This window comes from Polyergus mexicanus, unplaced genomic scaffold (assembly GCF_030449975.1).
Source record: "Polyergus mexicanus isolate NDT 795.1 unplaced genomic scaffold, iyPolMexi1.0 SCAF_20, whole genome shotgun sequence".
Lineage (NCBI taxonomy): Eukaryota > Metazoa > Arthropoda > Insecta > Hymenoptera > Formicidae > Polyergus > Polyergus mexicanus.
The window spans coordinates 5132927-5151595 of NW_027223340.1; the positions used below are offsets into that span (position 1 = coordinate 5132927).

The 18669-nt window shown below is 35.2% G+C and overlaps 1 protein-coding gene across 6 annotated transcripts in view; it reads left to right on the forward strand.

Annotated features, from left to right (window-relative positions):
* The window catches only part of LOC138941726 (cyclic nucleotide-gated channel alpha-3-like), a 121225-nt gene that overhangs the window by 99334 nt on the left and 3222 nt on the right, over positions 1 to 18669 (forward strand). For 3 of the 6 annotated variants that reach the window (XM_070311593.1, XM_070311598.1, XM_070311596.1), the window contains exons 9-12: positions 797 to 937; positions 4908 to 5060; positions 7075 to 7224; positions 13083 to 13250. In XM_070311593.1, coding sequence (XP_070167694.1) covers positions 797 to 937; positions 4908 to 5060; positions 7075 to 7224; positions 13083 to 13250 — 612 coding nt within the window. The remainder of the gene's footprint in view (positions 1 to 796; positions 938 to 4907; positions 5061 to 7074; positions 7225 to 13082; positions 13251 to 18669) is intronic. The other 3 variants (XM_070311595.1, XM_070311594.1, XM_070311597.1) reach the window with 3 other exon arrangements.

The window sequence follows — 18669 nt, forward strand, 5'->3', positions numbered from 1 at the left end:
CTATTGATCTGCAACCCGTACAGCGAATTGCATGGCGGATACGCCACAATGTCGCTACATTAACAAATTGCATCAATGGTCTTCTCATCGGAAAGATGGGAAAGGATGGAAAATCTCTCGCGCGAGAGATTTTCCTTTTATCTCAGTTCGTTTTAATAGACTGATGGTAACTGTGTCCTTTGCTGCGATAAAAAATTGCTCGTGTAAATACTCTAATCGGCATAATTAATTCGATGAAATAAAAAAAGTGAGAAATATTTTCAAACGAAGCAGAAAAAAATATTGTTGCCGAATTACAATTTAACTATGGAAAACTTAATTATTTTCCCTTGTCACAAAGACTTTCTTTGCATTCGTAATTTATTTATTTATCGTACATGCAGCTTGCAAAGCCACGCGATCGTCGATATTCGATTGTATGAACTTTAATTAGCAAAAACGATCGCAAATATTAATGCTCGTCGAACATTTCAGCGATATAATGGCATACTATCACGTTCGCGAATTGGAAAATGGGATGATTTCGTATGAGGCTTTGGATATTCAAATGATAATTGATTGAAATCGGAAACGTTTATATACGATATCATATACGCGTGATTAGCTTGTGGGGAATTAAGCTTTAATGCTAACGATCGTGCGTCAGATATTACGTAACTTATATAAGCACCTTTTAAAGATTAAAAAAAGCATAAACTATATAAAAAAATCCGATTAAAACTCTCACAGATATACATAATCGAGTTATCACTCGAGACGATAAATTGTAACAGAAGCAATTGTATCTCGGTTGCAGCGAAGCTGGATGGCGTGAAGACGTACATGAGGATGAGGAGGGTACCGAATCATTTGCAGGTGAAAGTTATCAAATGGTTTGATTATCTATGGCTGACGCAGAAGTGCTCCGACGAGGAGAAAGCAGTGAGTTGTCTTCCAGGTAAGTTTTAATTAATAAAATATTTAATATTCTTAAATAACCAATAAAAAAAAAATAAAGCGTTTAATTTTTTAAAGAAAAATAAATAGAAAAATATAAAAGATACGAATTGAGAAAATTAAAAAGATATATATCTAGAGCGAATTATTTCATTATCTGGCACATTTCACAGAAAACGTACGCATATAAATTTATAATATAAGAAATTTACGCAAGATAAATAAGTAGTTTTAAGGCAAAAAATATAATTCTTTCATTAATATTTTTATATGAATCATCTTGTCTTTAATTTCTAATTATCTTTATTAATGTGCGATATAGAGCACAGATGATGGCGCAAATTTATTTCCATAAACGTGAGATATATGAAAGTCTGACCCGCGGCGCAAGATTATATAACTTTATTATATAAATCTACAGATATTTATATATATCTACAGTTTATATTATATCAAATCTATGAACACACACACACACACGCACAAAAGTGGCCGCAGATTAAGTTTTGCGCTATTTTATATAAGGATATAACTCAACGAATCTATAATTAATGCAACCTCTCCTGCATTGCAAATTCTCCGGAAATCTTTGCATTTTTAACTGCAATTTATTAGTTAAATAACGGGGATTCCAAGTTACGCGAGGCGAATGTTTACGGGCAACAGTAAAATGATATTGCCGTCTTTCGACGGTGTTGGCATATATAATTTCACGGGAAACATTTGATCTCGCAACTGCTAGCACAGGATCTGCAAACTAAAATGCGAACAAACCGACGCGTAAGCAGGTTACCATATACGGTTGCCAACATCGGTCGCCCTTTAATGCAACCGCGCGAGTGCAAACAGCAAATTTTCACCAAGTTGTTTCGTAACCAGACACAAATAAATATGCACGTGCTGAAAGTTTGCAGATTATTGTAAAATTCATATTAATTCTTCACCTTGCATTAAATTTTCCTTTTGGCAATTTAATGAAAAACTTGCGTGACTCTAATTTGCATAATAAATACGTGAATCCATTACCTTGTACGCGTTGAATTACATTGTACACTATTACTATTTTTATAAAAGATAAATTTATTTATTACTCGATACAATCGTATTTTTACTGACGGTAGACTAATATGCGTGTGACTATTTTTATTTACGCGTACACACAATGTTTATTCTTCGTAAACTTTATGAACTGTTTTTTTATTGCCTGCGTAAAACTCAGATACATTTCCAAGCCGACTGTGTTATAACTTGCCGATTATTGGAGAGAAACAATACAAATTATTGCTAGACATTTACTGCGAAAATGCTAATAAAGCGTAATAATTTTATCGCTCGCGATGCATTATAAGACAGACTGTATGCAACATAAAATATGCGCGGTGTGTACAGAAGCGATTAAACTAGAAGAAATACGGGAAGGGACTTACACGCTGCACATATACCATATATAGGAGGACTTATGCTGAAATTTATTACACCAGATATACAGTGCTTAATGCAAAGTCAAATTCCCGCTAAGAGGAAAATTGTCAGTTTTCTTTCCTAAGCTTTTTCTCTCTTTCTCTCTTTCGTGAGCTTTCGAAAATAATTAATTTTTGAGGAAATATCGATTAATTTTTCATCATGCCCGTAATAAGCATTTTTGTCGTATTAGCACGAGCAATAAGATTTTCAATCTTCATTTTCATTATAATTACTCTGCTTACGATGGAAAAAGAATATCACCATAATAAAGTAAACGGATGGATATTAAAAATTTTTATGAATCCTTTTATTTTAACAAGAGAAAAATATGTTTTATCCTATTGTTTCGCCCAACGATTTATCACAGCGATTATCATATACAAGAAAAATGCCACTTTTCAACTCACATTTATCACTTTATTTAATGACGAAGAATTGATATTCAGGGAGATAATTAACATAACATAGTTTGGAACGCAGAATGTTGAAAGGGGAATGAATTGTTGAAATCGTTTCTACGGCGAGTGCGAGAAACGAGCGCCAGGACAACATTCTGGAAACCATTTCGTTTCGTCGTACGACGTATCTCGCGACCGCAATAAAAACCTGCTATAAGATGCGAATTGTAAAGTCTCCAAGCGTAATACACGTAATACACATAACGGACTGTTGAAAATTCAATATTAGTGATGAGAATGAAAAATTGTAGGCTATTATTAGGCGCGAAGATTCTCGCGCGTATACGTCGTTTGAGATGCGGCTGAAAAACGCGACCGCGATAACGATTCAACAATAACATCGGAAACTAATAATCGAACATTTCTGCATAACATCGACATTTCTTAACGAGCAAATGTGACATTTTTATATTTTCTCGTATTAAAAATTACTTGCTAATTTCAAATTACGTTCCTTTTTTTTTTATAAACTTTTCAAATTCTCTCAATGCAAAGTAAGTAAAGGATATTAAATTTCTATTTCTAACAATAATTGTCCTACTAGTAATTATCGAAGCAGCCTATAGCACACATGACAAAACAGGCGATACGTATATTTTTACGCGACGATAATAATCGGATTACGATCGACGCAGAGACGAACAATTAGGCTATATTACGCGTTAATAACGGAACGTTATCGATCGCCCTAATATTACAAAATTACACGGGCAAAAAATGCCACGTGCTCCGATACTTACACTTCGTTGCGCTTGCGGAATCACAATTAACGCTGATTCCGTATTACAGCAATAACACTAAAAATAGCATATTATGCGCTTGTACAGTCGACGTGCTTCTACTAGGTTAATTGCCAATTGCTGGGGCACATATGTTGTTGCTAATTATATCAACAACAATAGTAACAATACTAAACTTTACTTGTGTTAATCAAAGATACATACGGTAAATAACGCTTTATAATTTGACAATGAATATAAATCTTATTTTACGCTGTCGTTAGCCCTCATAGATATTAGCCTCAGAGAGTGTATAATGATTAATAACTCGATACTTCCTATTATAATAGGAAGTTAATCAGGCATATTTATTTATTAATAGTATTTTCAATTGAAAACATATTTGTACCGTAACACAAGATTGTAATGACAAGAGTCAAATTGGTTTTGTCGACATTGATATCGTTTAAAATAATCAAATCGCAAAGGGAGAAATAATTTTCTGATACATAATTTACAGTAATAAATATTTTTCGCGAAATATACATATATCCCAAAAAGAACATGTGAATGTGTTAAAATCAGAGAAGTGATCTGATTTTATAAAGAAAATTAGTCTAGTTTCTAAAAATGATTATAAATATCTTATCTAATTAAAAATAATAATTATAATTATATAATTAATGTATATATACTGTATATACATCACGATATTTAAATATAGATTTACATAGTCAATGTTTATAACAGAATTTTCTTTAGTCCTTTCTTCAATAATTTCGATCTGATGATAATTATTGTATACGCACAAATCCCGTAATAAAGTATCCCGTAAAAAGTTAATATCAGCGAAATTATTGACGTATACATTTAAATCGATGTAATTTCCAAATATCCGAGATAAAACCTTGACGAATGTATATCTTCATATCTCACATCAGCACTGTAAACGATTTACGACGATTCGACACCTTTACTATCTATTATACCCAGTGAAAAATATTTCCTTTTTCTATAACGAGTGTATGAGATTGTAAAATGTATAGCTTTTCTAATTGTAACAAGTTTTTTTTTTTTGGATTCTCGTATCTTTGCAGACGATAAATTCAACAGAAGTGTCTCCGGTTAATGAGACGCTGCCTTTAAAAGAAGCGCATACACTTTTGTTCGCAGAACAGTTTTACGCTCCTCTTAAAAACTTTATCGTGTAATTTTTAAATCCTATTAAATTAATTACAAATAAATCCAATATTTTTGACTCGGAAATTTAAGTTTTTAACATTCTTTTCTCGTACCGCGTATTAATTTTCATTCTTTTCGCGCATTGCAGATAAACTGAAGGCAGAAATCGCGATAAACGTGCATCTGGATACGCTGAGGAGGGTCGAAATCTTCCAGAACACGGAGGCTGGTTTCCTATGCGAACTGGTGCTGCGATTACGGCCCGTTCTCTTCTCACCCGGCGACTACATCTGCCGCAAAGGTAAGATCTCGAGTCATAGTTCTTTCAAGAGGCTCTACTTCCTCTCGAAAGAGGAGAGTACTTGGATGGTGGGTCGAATGTTTTATGCAAACTCTCCTTATACTCCACTTTAGCGAGGAAGAGAATTAGTAACTTAGAATTTAGATTAAAAAAAATGCGGCTCGGTTAAAGCAACGCGTCGCCCTCGCCCATTCCCCTTTACGGTCCCTTGAGGGTACCTAATCCTAGACATTCTGGTCTTCTTCCTCCTCGCGCGCTCCATCTCTCCCTGTGAATTCAATGTGTTCTGTTTATGGAACATAGTGTTGGACACACGCCAAACTATGTACTGAGTATGAAAAATGATTCTTCCTACCCTCTCATTCTCTCTCCCCCTCTCTCTGTTCTATGCCATTCTCATTACTAATAGTGTAACCGAAAGCCCATCAAAGGTGAATATTTTTATTCTATAGCCAAAAAATAAATTAACTGTCACCACTCGGTATCAATACGGAGGAAAAAGAAACACGAGTTTGCGTAGCTATTTTAATATAATAATTGTCGTACAGATAATCAACTCGTAAATCCTGTCGATCGATCACTATCATGTTCAATATTCTTTCAATCGAAATTCTATTCCTTTTAAATACAATAGGATTGAATATACTGCTACAAAATCGCGTGTTTCTATCAAATTATGTTTCTGTTAGTCATAATTATCAAAATGATTCTTCTTTACTTAATTTAAATCTTCTAATGTTGCGAAATGTGGAAAAAAAAAAAAAAATTCATTTATTTTTTTTTTACTTTCCGTCTTGTGAAACAATTCGATTATTCAAACGATATTTATGTACTCAGAAGACATAATTATTTTTTTGATACCACAAGCAGTCGCTCGAATAATTTCAGTTTGCCAATGATGCGAATAACGTGAACCAAATCATTACTCTTGTCTCACATTTACTTTCATCTTCTCGCAACGGATTTTTTTTTTATCGCTAGCAAAATGATCGCTGCATGTATTCGCAAATGCAACGGTTATTCTTTCCAATGAGCAATATCTTTTCTCATTGATGGGTAACTTCATTTCTCGCGTATCTTCGTCGTATCGTGTCGCGCGATTATGGTCGGAATTATGACGTGCCGTTACTACTTGCCTGACAATCAACTGTTCCTGTCTCTCTGTCTCTGTATCGCGAGCGTTGATATTTTTATTAAAGTCGCTTTCTCTCTCTCTCTCTCTCCAATGGTTGGTTAATTTTTACATTTTATTATACTAGTTTACAAATTTTACACTTTTTTTAGTACCAGAAATGGAAATAACTTTTTTTAACATAATTTGGGGCGTTAAATCCAAATCCGCAAAGCAAAATGGCCTATCAAGTCAGATTTTCGATAAAAACGATTGAAATCTACTAGAAACGCGTTTTTCCCCTTTTTTTTTTATGCAGATTCGTGCTCAACGTTTGAGACAATGTTAAAATGCTCTGACACCTTGTAAACTAGTGTTATTTTTCTCTTTTAATCTTGAAAAGAAACAAGAAAACAATGGCTGGATTATATGCGCATTGTAAAGTCTTAATAAGCTCTTATACCATTATTCCATTTTTTTTCTTCTTGTTCCTGCACCGAGATATGTCACGGTTAATAATGGCGGCAGTCGCATTAGTGGAATAATACGAGTACTATTATTATATACAATAATATACAGATAGAGCAGCTCTCGTCGCATACTTCGAAATACATCGACGGTTCGACGAATTCCGCATCCTAACGAAGCAATGATTATTTTTATAAATTCATAAAAAATATTACGTGAATAAAAAAATTGGATTTCATGTTGTAAGAGCATTTGCGAAACTTCCTTTTTTTAAATAGAGAAAATATGTGGTGTTGCTTATCAACTTCATTACCAAGAGTTTCAAGAATATTGAAATACGCGCAAGTGTCTTGATTAAATTGGACAAAGAGGAGTAAGAAGCGGTCGAAGGATTAATTAATGTTTTAATGGGATGTGACTTTTGCGTGATTGCAGGTGAGGTGGGAAAGGAGATGTACATAGTGAATAGGGGCCGACTGCAGGTGGTGGCCGACAACGGGAAGACGGTGCTCGCCACCCTTAAGGCGGGTTCCTACTTCGGGGAGATCAGCATTCTCAATATGGGGACCGCAGGTAAAGAGTGCGGTAAATATTCCAAACGGACCAGGGGCCCGTGAGCTGTCCCCCTTCGTTTTTCACGATCACGTTTTCACGTTTCACGTTCTTACCACTCTGTGAGAGGGCAAGCCGTCGAGCCGGTATGAGCCGATCTAAAAACGATCTCTCTAGCAATTTTTCACTATCTCTCTTTTTCTCGCAGACTCGTCCCACTTGTCGATCTTCACCTTTTAATCGCGATTGACGTTCATGCAACGACAGCCGCACGGTATAAATCTCGCAAAAAAAAATCGTGAAAAAAATATATATATATATTTATCAGCAGTTGATTAGTAATTGAAAGAAAATTGATTGAAGGAATACTTGAACTAGATTTCTTTGACAAGCTATATGTCAATATATTTTGCGCATGTACCTCATTATTGTTCGCTTATAATTGAGAACGATGTTTTATTTCTTGTTATCTACAGGAATCTCGATATAACATGATTACCTCTGGTTTTTGTCATAATTATTAATTAGTTTTCAACAGAAAATACGCGGAATAAATGTTGTATCATTAAGAACTTACACCGGGAAATCGGTGTCTTTTCGAAATCAAACGTGTAATCTCTGAAACCTAAGTTCAGATTTACATATAGATAAATTATCAAAAAATTAACTGAGTTTTATTTGTATTTGTACGAGCATAATAATATCTTCTCGTACTATCGGAAATAGGAGCTTTCATTTAATTGTGATTGACATTACATTACCTATATGCCGCGAACGATTTTGCTGCTCGTACGCGATACTTTTCCATTATCGTTGGATCTGTCACAGAATATATAGGGTCCCAAATTTACCGCAAATTTAGTGTGAAATTTAGTTATTCGAGTTAGGTTTTACACTTTTCACATGCATTATTCAAGCGTGAAATGGGAATCGAATAATCGCTTTTTAAATATGAAAAAAGAAAACGGAATTGTTTATTTTTCTAATAGAAATACAGTAAATAAATTCAAAGAAATATCAAGACAAACGAGTTTCGGTCCATTAAGCGTTTTGCCATTGATATGCACAGTAGTTTTATATTGAATGACCGGAGAACAATCAGGATCGACTATTCAAGTCCAAATAGTTATTGTTCGCATTCGCTACACGCACAAACAAGAGAGAATCAATGGAGAAAAATATTCTTCTTCCGCTTATATTCCCTAGTGTAATTTAATGGACGTGATAAAAAAAACTGGCTCCCAAAGCACCATCCCAATCACTTGTGCATCTTCCGAGAGTTTGTCCTCGATGAGAGTGGAAAGAGGATTGGCAATGCAAAGTATAGCTCCAATTTCTCTGCATCGACAATCCTATTGCTTCTGTCTATCAGGATGAAGTCGTCGGCACGTGCGCGACGTCGCGCAGGATCGATAGCAGTCACATTATTGTTTTCGAGGATCGATTCACTCTTTTTCTTTTTCTCTCTTTGCCTCGTTCTCGAATGACTCCTGAAATAAAAAAAATAAACGCCCAACGTGTATAAAAAAATCGCCTCAGAAACGGCACGAACTTTATATTCTTCTATCAAAACTCCTTCCAGAAAACTCTTTTTTCGAGCGAACGTTGCCTCCGTCGTAAAGAAACTTCGGATTAATAAGAATCGTACTTTAATCCCATCTGAATGATCTTAATCCACTTTAAATTGAATTTTCTTTTCGTATATTTTCAGAGAGCGCGCGATGTTATTAAATTTAAAAAAAAAAAAAAAATTGATTCTTTATAATACTCCGTCTTTTTTTTCTTTTTTTTAAATAGTTGATAAAGAATTTTCCAGATTAATGCCAGCGGCTACCCTAGCTTATTTTCTCGGCAAACACAAGCTTGATTACTCGTTTATATTGTATCCGTGCAAAAACGAGGCAATATTAGCGGAAGCATAAAAAGTTTTTCATATACACTGTTACTTGTAGATAACAAGGTATCTATCGTTCCGAGATATTTCCGTGAATTCCGCAGGCGAATTCAGCCACACTAACATATCAATCGCATTTGAATTTCGCTCATGCTTGCATCAAGCCAAAGTTTTTACAACGCTCTGCTTATCCAGTAAACAGTAACGTTAATTGAATTACGCAAACAAAGTAACGGCGGAGTAGGTCGTTGCGAGACCGTCGGCGCATTTCGAATAAGGCCCGTGACACGTATTGCCCTTTAGTCTCCACCCTTTCAATCTTTCTCACGGCTATTGTACTTCATTTTATTTTTTTTTTACGAGATCGACCGGAACGACCAATCGAATTGTCACGCACGTTGTAAAATATCAAATTGCGTTTTTTTTACGACATTACGATCGGCCCGAGTTTTTGACCCACGTTTACATAAAAAAAAAAAAAGGAGACTAAAAAAATAAAAGATTGTACAATCGTTCGATAACGCATCGGAGTTATTTGTTAACAATTTTTTTTTTTTTTTTTTTTATTCGAGAATACGTATAAATGCGTATCGATCGAACGGAACGGCAGACGGGGAATTAGTTTCTCGCCAGGCGTACCGGTCGATAAAATTTTGATGAAAAATATATTTTTTTAGCCATTCGTGTGCGCGCGCGCTCACACGCACATACACACATAATTTCTCTACTTTGCTTTCGTAGTTCTATTGTTAGAAATGGCTTAGAGCTCTCTGGATCAATTCAGATTTTAGTCGCGTCCTTGTCAGCCTCGTGTCTTTAATTCTCACAATTGGTGCTGCTACGTCACGCTGGAATTGTCACATGTTTTATTATACCATTTGCATATTTATTAATTGTTACGTATCTATAATAATTGAAGAATGGCATTTGTAAAAAAAAAAAAAGCTTTAGCGCCAAAGTATTTTTTGCATTATTTATGGCTAATATTATTGATTATTCTTAGCTCTAATTTAAATGAGTTTTGATCCATGAAATTTATTTGTGCGCGCTCGACCATCGTTTTTACAAATGCTTTCTACGAGCATTTTCATTTTCATGCGATATTATCATATTATTATTCATTGCACTGTTCACGTATCTTTCTCACAGTTTGTCACCATCATTCTACCCGACTTAGGCTATTATTAATGATTGTAATTTACTGCTGTGATGCGTGCTGATTTCGTACGGATATATTAACTTGCATTCTAATCCGTTAATTATATTACCACATATATATATATATATATATATATATATATATATCTACACATATATATACATACAATTTGATTATAGTAGTTTCTGGCATCCTTTATCTTAAGTTAACTTTCGAAACACCAGATATATAACTTTGGTTATCTGGATCTCTATTCGTGAAGGAAGATAGTCCATTTTGTTATCTTATCTTCATTATTTAAATGTATATATAAAATATGAGAGTGGAAACTATCAGACAAAAAACTACAAAACAGACTGTCTCCCTTCAACGGCACGTATTCACTATCAAGCATCGATATACACGTTATATTGTCTATTGCAACCTATTAACATTATATATAATAAGTAATTTGCAGTGCATCTTGCGATGCAAATTGATAATAAGAGATCGTTGCCGAGAAAAAAAACTACAGCAATCAAGCATCTCGATATGCATTTATTATTAAAATGTACGATACATCAGGATAAATGAGGCCAAACTTGCCCATCATCCGCTTACACTTATTTTCGTGAAAACATATCGTCAAAATTCTTTATTCTTTTGACTTGCCGTAAAAAAACTCCGTAAAATTATCAATTAATCATAACGTGTAATCAACAATGGATAATAAAAATCGCGAAATTAATATTATTCTCTTGTTAGAATATTAATGCGAATGCGATAAAGATAAACGAATGATGTTGAAAACGTGAAAAAAATTTCATCCGATATGCGTCTCCAAGATTTTGAGAAAGTAAAATTGTAAAATCAAGCCCTATCTATATTTTGAGATGCGAAAATATATAACGGACTCGTAGAAAAAAAAAATTAGTACCTCAATTAAGTAATTCAAAGTACTTCAGTAATCAATAAAAACAAAATTTGTACTCCCTCAATATTTTGTTACGCAATTAATTCTAAGCGCGTTACGATATATTTGACCGAAAGCGGGTGAAGCGGACTTCGTTGCATTCGAGATGTGAAAACTTTCTGAATAATATATAGCTCAAGTTGTGGAAGCTATTTATAATTCCCTTCGTGATAGAGAGAAACGCATGCCGCATACTACAATTACGGTAAAGATACACACACACACACACACACACACACACACACACACACACACACACACACACATAAATACGAAAGCATAATTTTCAATGAACGTTAGAGTTCTCCGTCGCTTTAGCTTAATTATTAGAATTTGTATTACGACTCAGGTGCATTCGCAGCGTTACTAATGAAGCGACACTTCCAAACGTAACATTTATCTAACGGTTAAATCTTTCTTGGGAATATATTGTATATAAACTTGATCTGATTTGTGAGTTATCGCCGCGTTTTGCAGACTTTCGTCTGCAGCAATTACCCGCATCGTTCTTTGTTACCGTGTTAATTACGCGTCCTTTTATACGCATCGGTATATAAAATATCGTTTATACACCAATTAAATTGCTGCAAATAATGGACGCTGGGTTGCGTCATTATCACATTGGGCAAACTATTTTATTAGCGTACTTTTTAAACGCGTTTAATTTTTCCCTAGAGAAAAAAAGATCAATTGTATTCGATATATATATATATATATATATATATATATATATATTTATATCTATCGAATACAATTGATATTATATATATATATATATCGAATACAATTGATATTATATATATATATATATATAATATCAAAAGTCGTTGCCGAAATATTTTATGTACAATTATATATATATATATATATACAATATAATTGTACATAAAATATTTCGGCAACGACTTTTCAATAACATGTTATTCAGCCTTGGTGGCGTAAACATTGCCGCGCTATTGTTTACGTATCATGATTTTGTTATTACTCATACAGCGACACTTGAATAAGAACTATAGTGGGGTGAGACGCTCCGTCGACATTAAATTCCTTTCTTATATGTTATCATTCACACGACGACATCCGCGCAGTAAAGTAGCTGTGCGAGACGCTCCGTCAAATTCGTTTCCTAAACGCGATCGCGACAAGTACCGGATAATAATTTGATGAGATGATTATCTACTTATCTTTTAAATACAATACATTACCACAATAAGAAATAATTATTTCTTCAAAAATAAAATTTAAAATTAAATATATTTTCGACGCTTTATCGTTTAACTTTTAACAGCATCTAAATATGATAATTCGGATTAAGATCGAGAATTAAACAATCGATTCGCAAAATCGAGTAATTAATACAAGACTTCGCGATACGTCAATCGTTTAATAAATATAATTAATCGTAATTTAAAATATATTTTATAAACTTTAATATATTCCGCGGGATCGAAAAAAAAAAAATATCCGATGAATACAGCAAGCCGTGCAACAATTAATTCATATCTACTGTTATCAATCATAAATTTATCAGCGTACAAACGCCGGACGATTAAACGCTTTTGTTAAGAAACCGGAAATACGAGCCAACGATCTATTCCGATTAACATAGATTTATCGAACCTGAACAAGGCAGCTTTTACGCACCTTTTAGATAGGACGATAGGAAAGAGATTGTTGGATGAAAGAAAGTTGACGCGCGTAAACGTATCGGCGTACAATTGGCACCACGTGCATCTCCGGATCGATCGAACGAACGGTGACACAGTGAGTTGTCCGTTGTAGAATCTGCGGCGAACACAACTGATCGACACAGATCGATCACGTGCGCGGTTACATAAGAAAGCTTGATGCATCCCGATAACCAATAAATGGCTACATCGACGCAGGTAACCGGCGAACAGCCAGCGTGCGCTCGGTCGGCTACTCGGACCTCTTCGTCCTCAGCAAGAAGGATATGTGGGACGTACTCAAGGAGTATCCGGCTGCCAGGGTACGCTTAGAAGCCATCGCTGTCAAGAGATTGGAGAAGTACAAGAGAGCCCCTCTGGAGAAGGGTGAGTCGAACCTGTCTTTTGCGTCGTCTTCGCTCGCGCGCTTCAAGTATATGCGAACAATTATCATATTTCACTTTAATAGCAACAGAAGATCGATGACGCATCCATCATTTGTAATGCTCGATTGAAACAACGTTCGAAATTCTTGCAAGAAAAATTGAAAAGCCTTTCAAAACCATCTTCGACAAAATTCAATTCAGGCTTTTACTGATAAGAACGATCGATAATTGAAAAAAAAAAAAAGACTTATTATTACTAGATTAATTATTTATTAGAACATTGTTTCAACTCTCGAACTCTGTGTTGCTTACGAGAAATGCTCTAAACGCTTCTTTTATAATTTTGCCTATTGCTATTACATCTTAGATATGTTTCGCGAGGGGATCAACGATCGCTCGTATGAATGAAGTCTGCATCCGCGAAACGTATCGCGTAGGAAATACGCTGAAAAAATTCCTTTTCAATTTCTTGTCTTGAAAATCGCGCGAAACATCTTTGAATTCGACAGCGAACGTGTCGCGTCCTTGCGAGCTGCTTGACGCGCGACCGAAACAACGCGGATGCCTCAAACTTTCCTCGTTATCGTCGTTAAGATAGCTAGACGTGCGCAAGTTTACGTGCCCTCGGCACAAGGCAAGTTCTTCAGGGCGCCGGATGCCATTCGGAGAACTTTAAACCGGGACCGAGAGCGGAGGGATTCCATCAAGATACGCTCTCGTCGCTGGCACGGCGCATTAACGAATGAACCGAACAGTGGAACACTCGATTGTAGTTTCGGGCGTGTATAATGATAATGTAGTTAAAGATGTCTTTGATACTTCAAGACAGTTGAACTTGCACATCTGACATCCTTGTAGATGTGATACAGCCGCTATCGCGAAATTCGTATCGCTTCGCTTCAACCGATGCGTTCGATATAACGAACCAAGCTACATTCCGATAAGAAGCATTTCATTTGTAGGGAAATTTTATATATTACAATTAAAAATTTTCAGTCCGCAGGAGACAGGAATTAATCCTTGAAAAATATTTTTTAATCTTTCGATAAAAATGAAATCATAGTGTATATTAATAACTTTTACGAGACTTTTAACTTTTGCTTGAGTTTATGATTGATAAGAGATTGAATTAAGCTCTTTATTAACTTATCCGGTGAAGATTAATTTTCTCATCTTTCACTCCACGAGAACTGTAAATTTTTATACAATGAAATATATATATATGACATTAAGGATTAATGAAAGGGCAGCCTTTCCCTATTTTCTTTCTTTATCTCTTTCGGGTTTCGTGATGCGATTGTTGTAAAATACACCCCTAAAAGGGAGAGATCGTGTATACTGTGAGTTGACTGCCTCGAGGGCTATGTGCTATCAACGTTACTCTCATCGCTCGCCTTTTATTTTCAAAAAATCGTCGTTCAAAACATTCTTTTCGATCTCTATTTTTGCTGAAAAATTGCTCCCGATACTCTTTCTCTTCTCCCTTCTCGTTTCTTCTGCAAACGCGGACGCTATCGTATAACGCAAGTGGAATGTCACATGTGAAATGTCGGTTTTTGAAGGTTTCTCTTCTGCAGAATATTTTAGAAAAATAAGTGGCATTTGGACAAGAGAAATATATCAACGGTAAAAATGTCGTCACGCGATATGCACGCAGGAATGTGTCAATGCAAACAACTTTTTGACTTTCCATCGTCTCTATATTACTTACTTAAGGCTCACCGATGTGAAAGAGGATGTTGCAACAACCTATCATGCTACTATCGTTTTTACATTTTCTACAAAGGAATATAATTTCTGTTTCTTCTTAATCCTTCTGCTAGGTTAAAAACTCTGCTTCGCTCAGCTATGAAGAGAATAATTCTATTTTTTTCTTTGAAAGCTGCGAGAGATAAGCGACTGTATTATGTTTTACCGCCTAGTTCGCCGTAACGGTGCCGTGCTCGAAAGTTTGGTGCATAACACGGCGAACTTCGCCACCTAACCCGCAGAGTGAAGAAAGGGTGGCTGCTTTTGCGCGCGCGCGCCCTAGTTCCGGTATTAATTAATTAAAGTCCTCGGCTCTCTCTCTCCGTCCATCTATTACTAACACGCGCTCGCGTAAATCTTTTGAGCGAGGCGCAACGAAATCGCATCTTCACCTCTCGCTGAACTCTTTCAATGCCCCACCTCGTTACGCGATCGTCGATATTGTCACGTTAATGTCTTTGAGAATTTTCGGTCATTCAACTTCAGTGAAGCGTTTGAAAAATATATTCCAAAGCGTGGAACTTTTAATAAACACTTAACTCTGTATTTCTCAATATGAACGAGCGCTCTTTTTCATCTTAAGATGGAGATTTCATCTTTAAAATGAAGAGTTCTATCTTAGTTTCCGAGTACCATTTATTTTTGGAAATTTTCTCTAGAAGCAATAATATAAATGAAAAGAAGATACCGATATAAAGCGCCGCGTGTTATGACTGTTAAGTTTCTCTTCTCAAGGATTATAATGAATTATAATATTTATATATATCGTGTAATCTTATCTTAAACTATTTATATTTCAAATTTCAAATGAATTTTTTTTTTTTTTATCTAGAGAAATCGCGCTACCTTAATGTATCTTCTATACATACTGCGAATCCGCTACCATTGCTTTATTTGTTTTTTTCCATTTATGTTTCATTTGTCTAATACAAAGAGCACACGGTGGATAAATGCGAGATGGAAATTAGACGGTCGTATTTAACGCACAAATGCCACTTTGGACGAATATTTCTATCTCGAGATTTACTCGTTTGCAAAATGTTTTCGTGACCTAATTCTTCGCACATGTAAAAATACGAAGAATGAACAGGGTCGGAGGATACTCAGCGGCGAAAGTCGATGCCGCGCTGATGGAGATAAATAGCTGCAGGAGTTTCAGCGATTCTTGCCTCCCGGGTATCTCGTTGATTCGGAAACGACGGTCAGAATACATACCGGGATACGACGGATCAAGTTCGGCCTATGGCTCATTGTCAGCGTAACTATGCGGGGTTGAAAGCCCTCCGGTCCTCTTTCTATTGTATTTTCTGATAAAAAATGTACGGATATGCGTACACAGATGCGTACCGGAATCGCTGTATGTGTCATTCATCAGCCATAAAAACCAGAAAACAAACCAACAAGAATGGAGAGAAATATCCGATATCACGCATCCTCAAATTAAAATAAGATTTTTTTTTTTTTTTTTTTTTTAGCGTGAAAATATGAAAGTGAAGAGTGCGATAAAAAAAAGTGATTGAAATATTAAAGAATTAAAAGATCTAAGAAAATCTAATAATAAAAATCAATTAATTTCAACAGACATTATCTTTTTCATAGGCATCTAAAAAAAATGTTCTTTCTTTGTTTATAAAAATAATAATAAGAATAAAATAAATAATTTTGAAACGCCGTACTTTAAAAGCTATAAAGACGGAGCTGAATAAAATGCGATATACTTAAAGTATCTCCTTGAGAGGGATATCGTTTCGTTTTTTTTTTTTTTGGTTTTTTTTGGAAAACGCGTACAATCTCACCATTGTTACATTTTCCGATAATCCGCTTACTGAATGCGTTGCTTGTGCAGAAACTTATTTCGTTTGTAAACTCTCTTCGAGCGCGATTCATCACTATCAGTACGGATGAACTTTCGTTCGGTGCTCATCCCGCGACGCATCGCGCAGGCCAATGTACTTTTATGTCGGTCGGGATGACGTATGAGAAATTAGATCCGCTGTAATAAGTGTTAATGCGTAGCGTGAATTACGGCATCGGCGAGTTTATAGGAAGGAAGGTAAAAGTTGCACGCGTATGCGATGCCAAGAGGGAAATAATACGACGATTTATTGACTCGCCGTCGGTATCAGGGTGCAACGTACTCTAATTAACTTAGAAATTAAAAAAATCGCTGATTTTGCAAAAAGAGTCACGAGTACGCTCGCGCAAATGCATAACTTATATATTTAGATTTTTAGTTTAAATAACTATAACAAAAGGAGAAACGCGCGCGCGCGACACATCTCGTGCGTCATCGAGAAATAACAATTTTTTTGAATCTGTCATAGCGTCTACTATTAGCGTGTCTTGATCCGCGATTTATTTTACACGATGTCATGATATTTAAAGGTCACTCTAATTACAAGGATTTTTATTTTAACTGACCCAAGCCCACACAAGCCTATATAATGATTACTTGTTAACTGGCTATTCTCATCAACAACCAAATGTTCTGCATTCATCGTATTATTGGCAAATAATAAATAAATATTTTTCTCTTTCGTTACATTCATCATTTATTATTTTTGTCACGTTCATCGAAACATAATTACGCGAATAATTAAATATCGACTTTGTATAAACCAATAGGTAATATCACCAAGCCGAAGTGTAATAATCCGCGATTCTTTGACGTTTAATGCATCTCCGCGGCGATTCGTGTAAAACGACAATCTATAATCCGTAAGTAGCCGAAGAAAGTATACACATTTAACTCGATGATCGAAAGATCCACGTGAAAACGAAATAACGTACCATTGATGTCACCGAATACTGTCGGTGCGTCGGTTAAATGTCAACATGCCCCAAAAGCAGAAAATCGAGAGCACGTATAGATCGTATCGGGCGCGACGTACGTAAACACGATGCCACGATGCATGGATAACTCGCAATGCGATGAGTGATATCGTAAATCTAAATAAATGGCCAGCCTCTCCTTGTTTCCCCGTATTTCGAAAATTTCGATGACCCAACGACGCGGTTGAGCTTTTTATGCGGTGGTTTCATTTCCAACAAGAAGGGATTAAAAAAAAAAAAATGATACCGAAGCGCCAAAGCTCCCTTTTTGCGCGAGATCGTTTTTTTTTTGACCGGTTTTTTTAAATATAAAACCTCGCGTGCGTAAAAAACGGATTTTATGCAGGATAAAACTAGATGCCTAAATAAAAGGACGGATATGTATTTATTGTCTGTATTAATTATATAATATTTGCGAATATATTAATTATTTTATCATGCTAATTCTTCTTGCGCAATATGAGTCACCAGAGAAGCGGAACAAATTTTTTTTGTTTTTTTTTCCCATCTATCTTCCTTGGATTTGAATATTCTTTTTAATTAAACTTCATATTTCCGTTCTCTCTCCTTACCTCGCATACAAGTTATCCTATAACTATGAATGACGTTTCTTAAATCGTTCGGTCCTTTTAATCATTTTTGCAGCAGATATATAATTACTAGAATTTCTTTCGATCAATTTCGGATTTTCCATCTTTACTCGTATACGAATCATATTCGATGTGTAGAAGTAAGACGTGATATGTTTTAAAAAGCACATCGTGTTACAAAAATAAAAAGATAATCTAATATTATTAGAAACACGTCCCACTAAACAGATAAAAAAAAAAAAAAAGAAA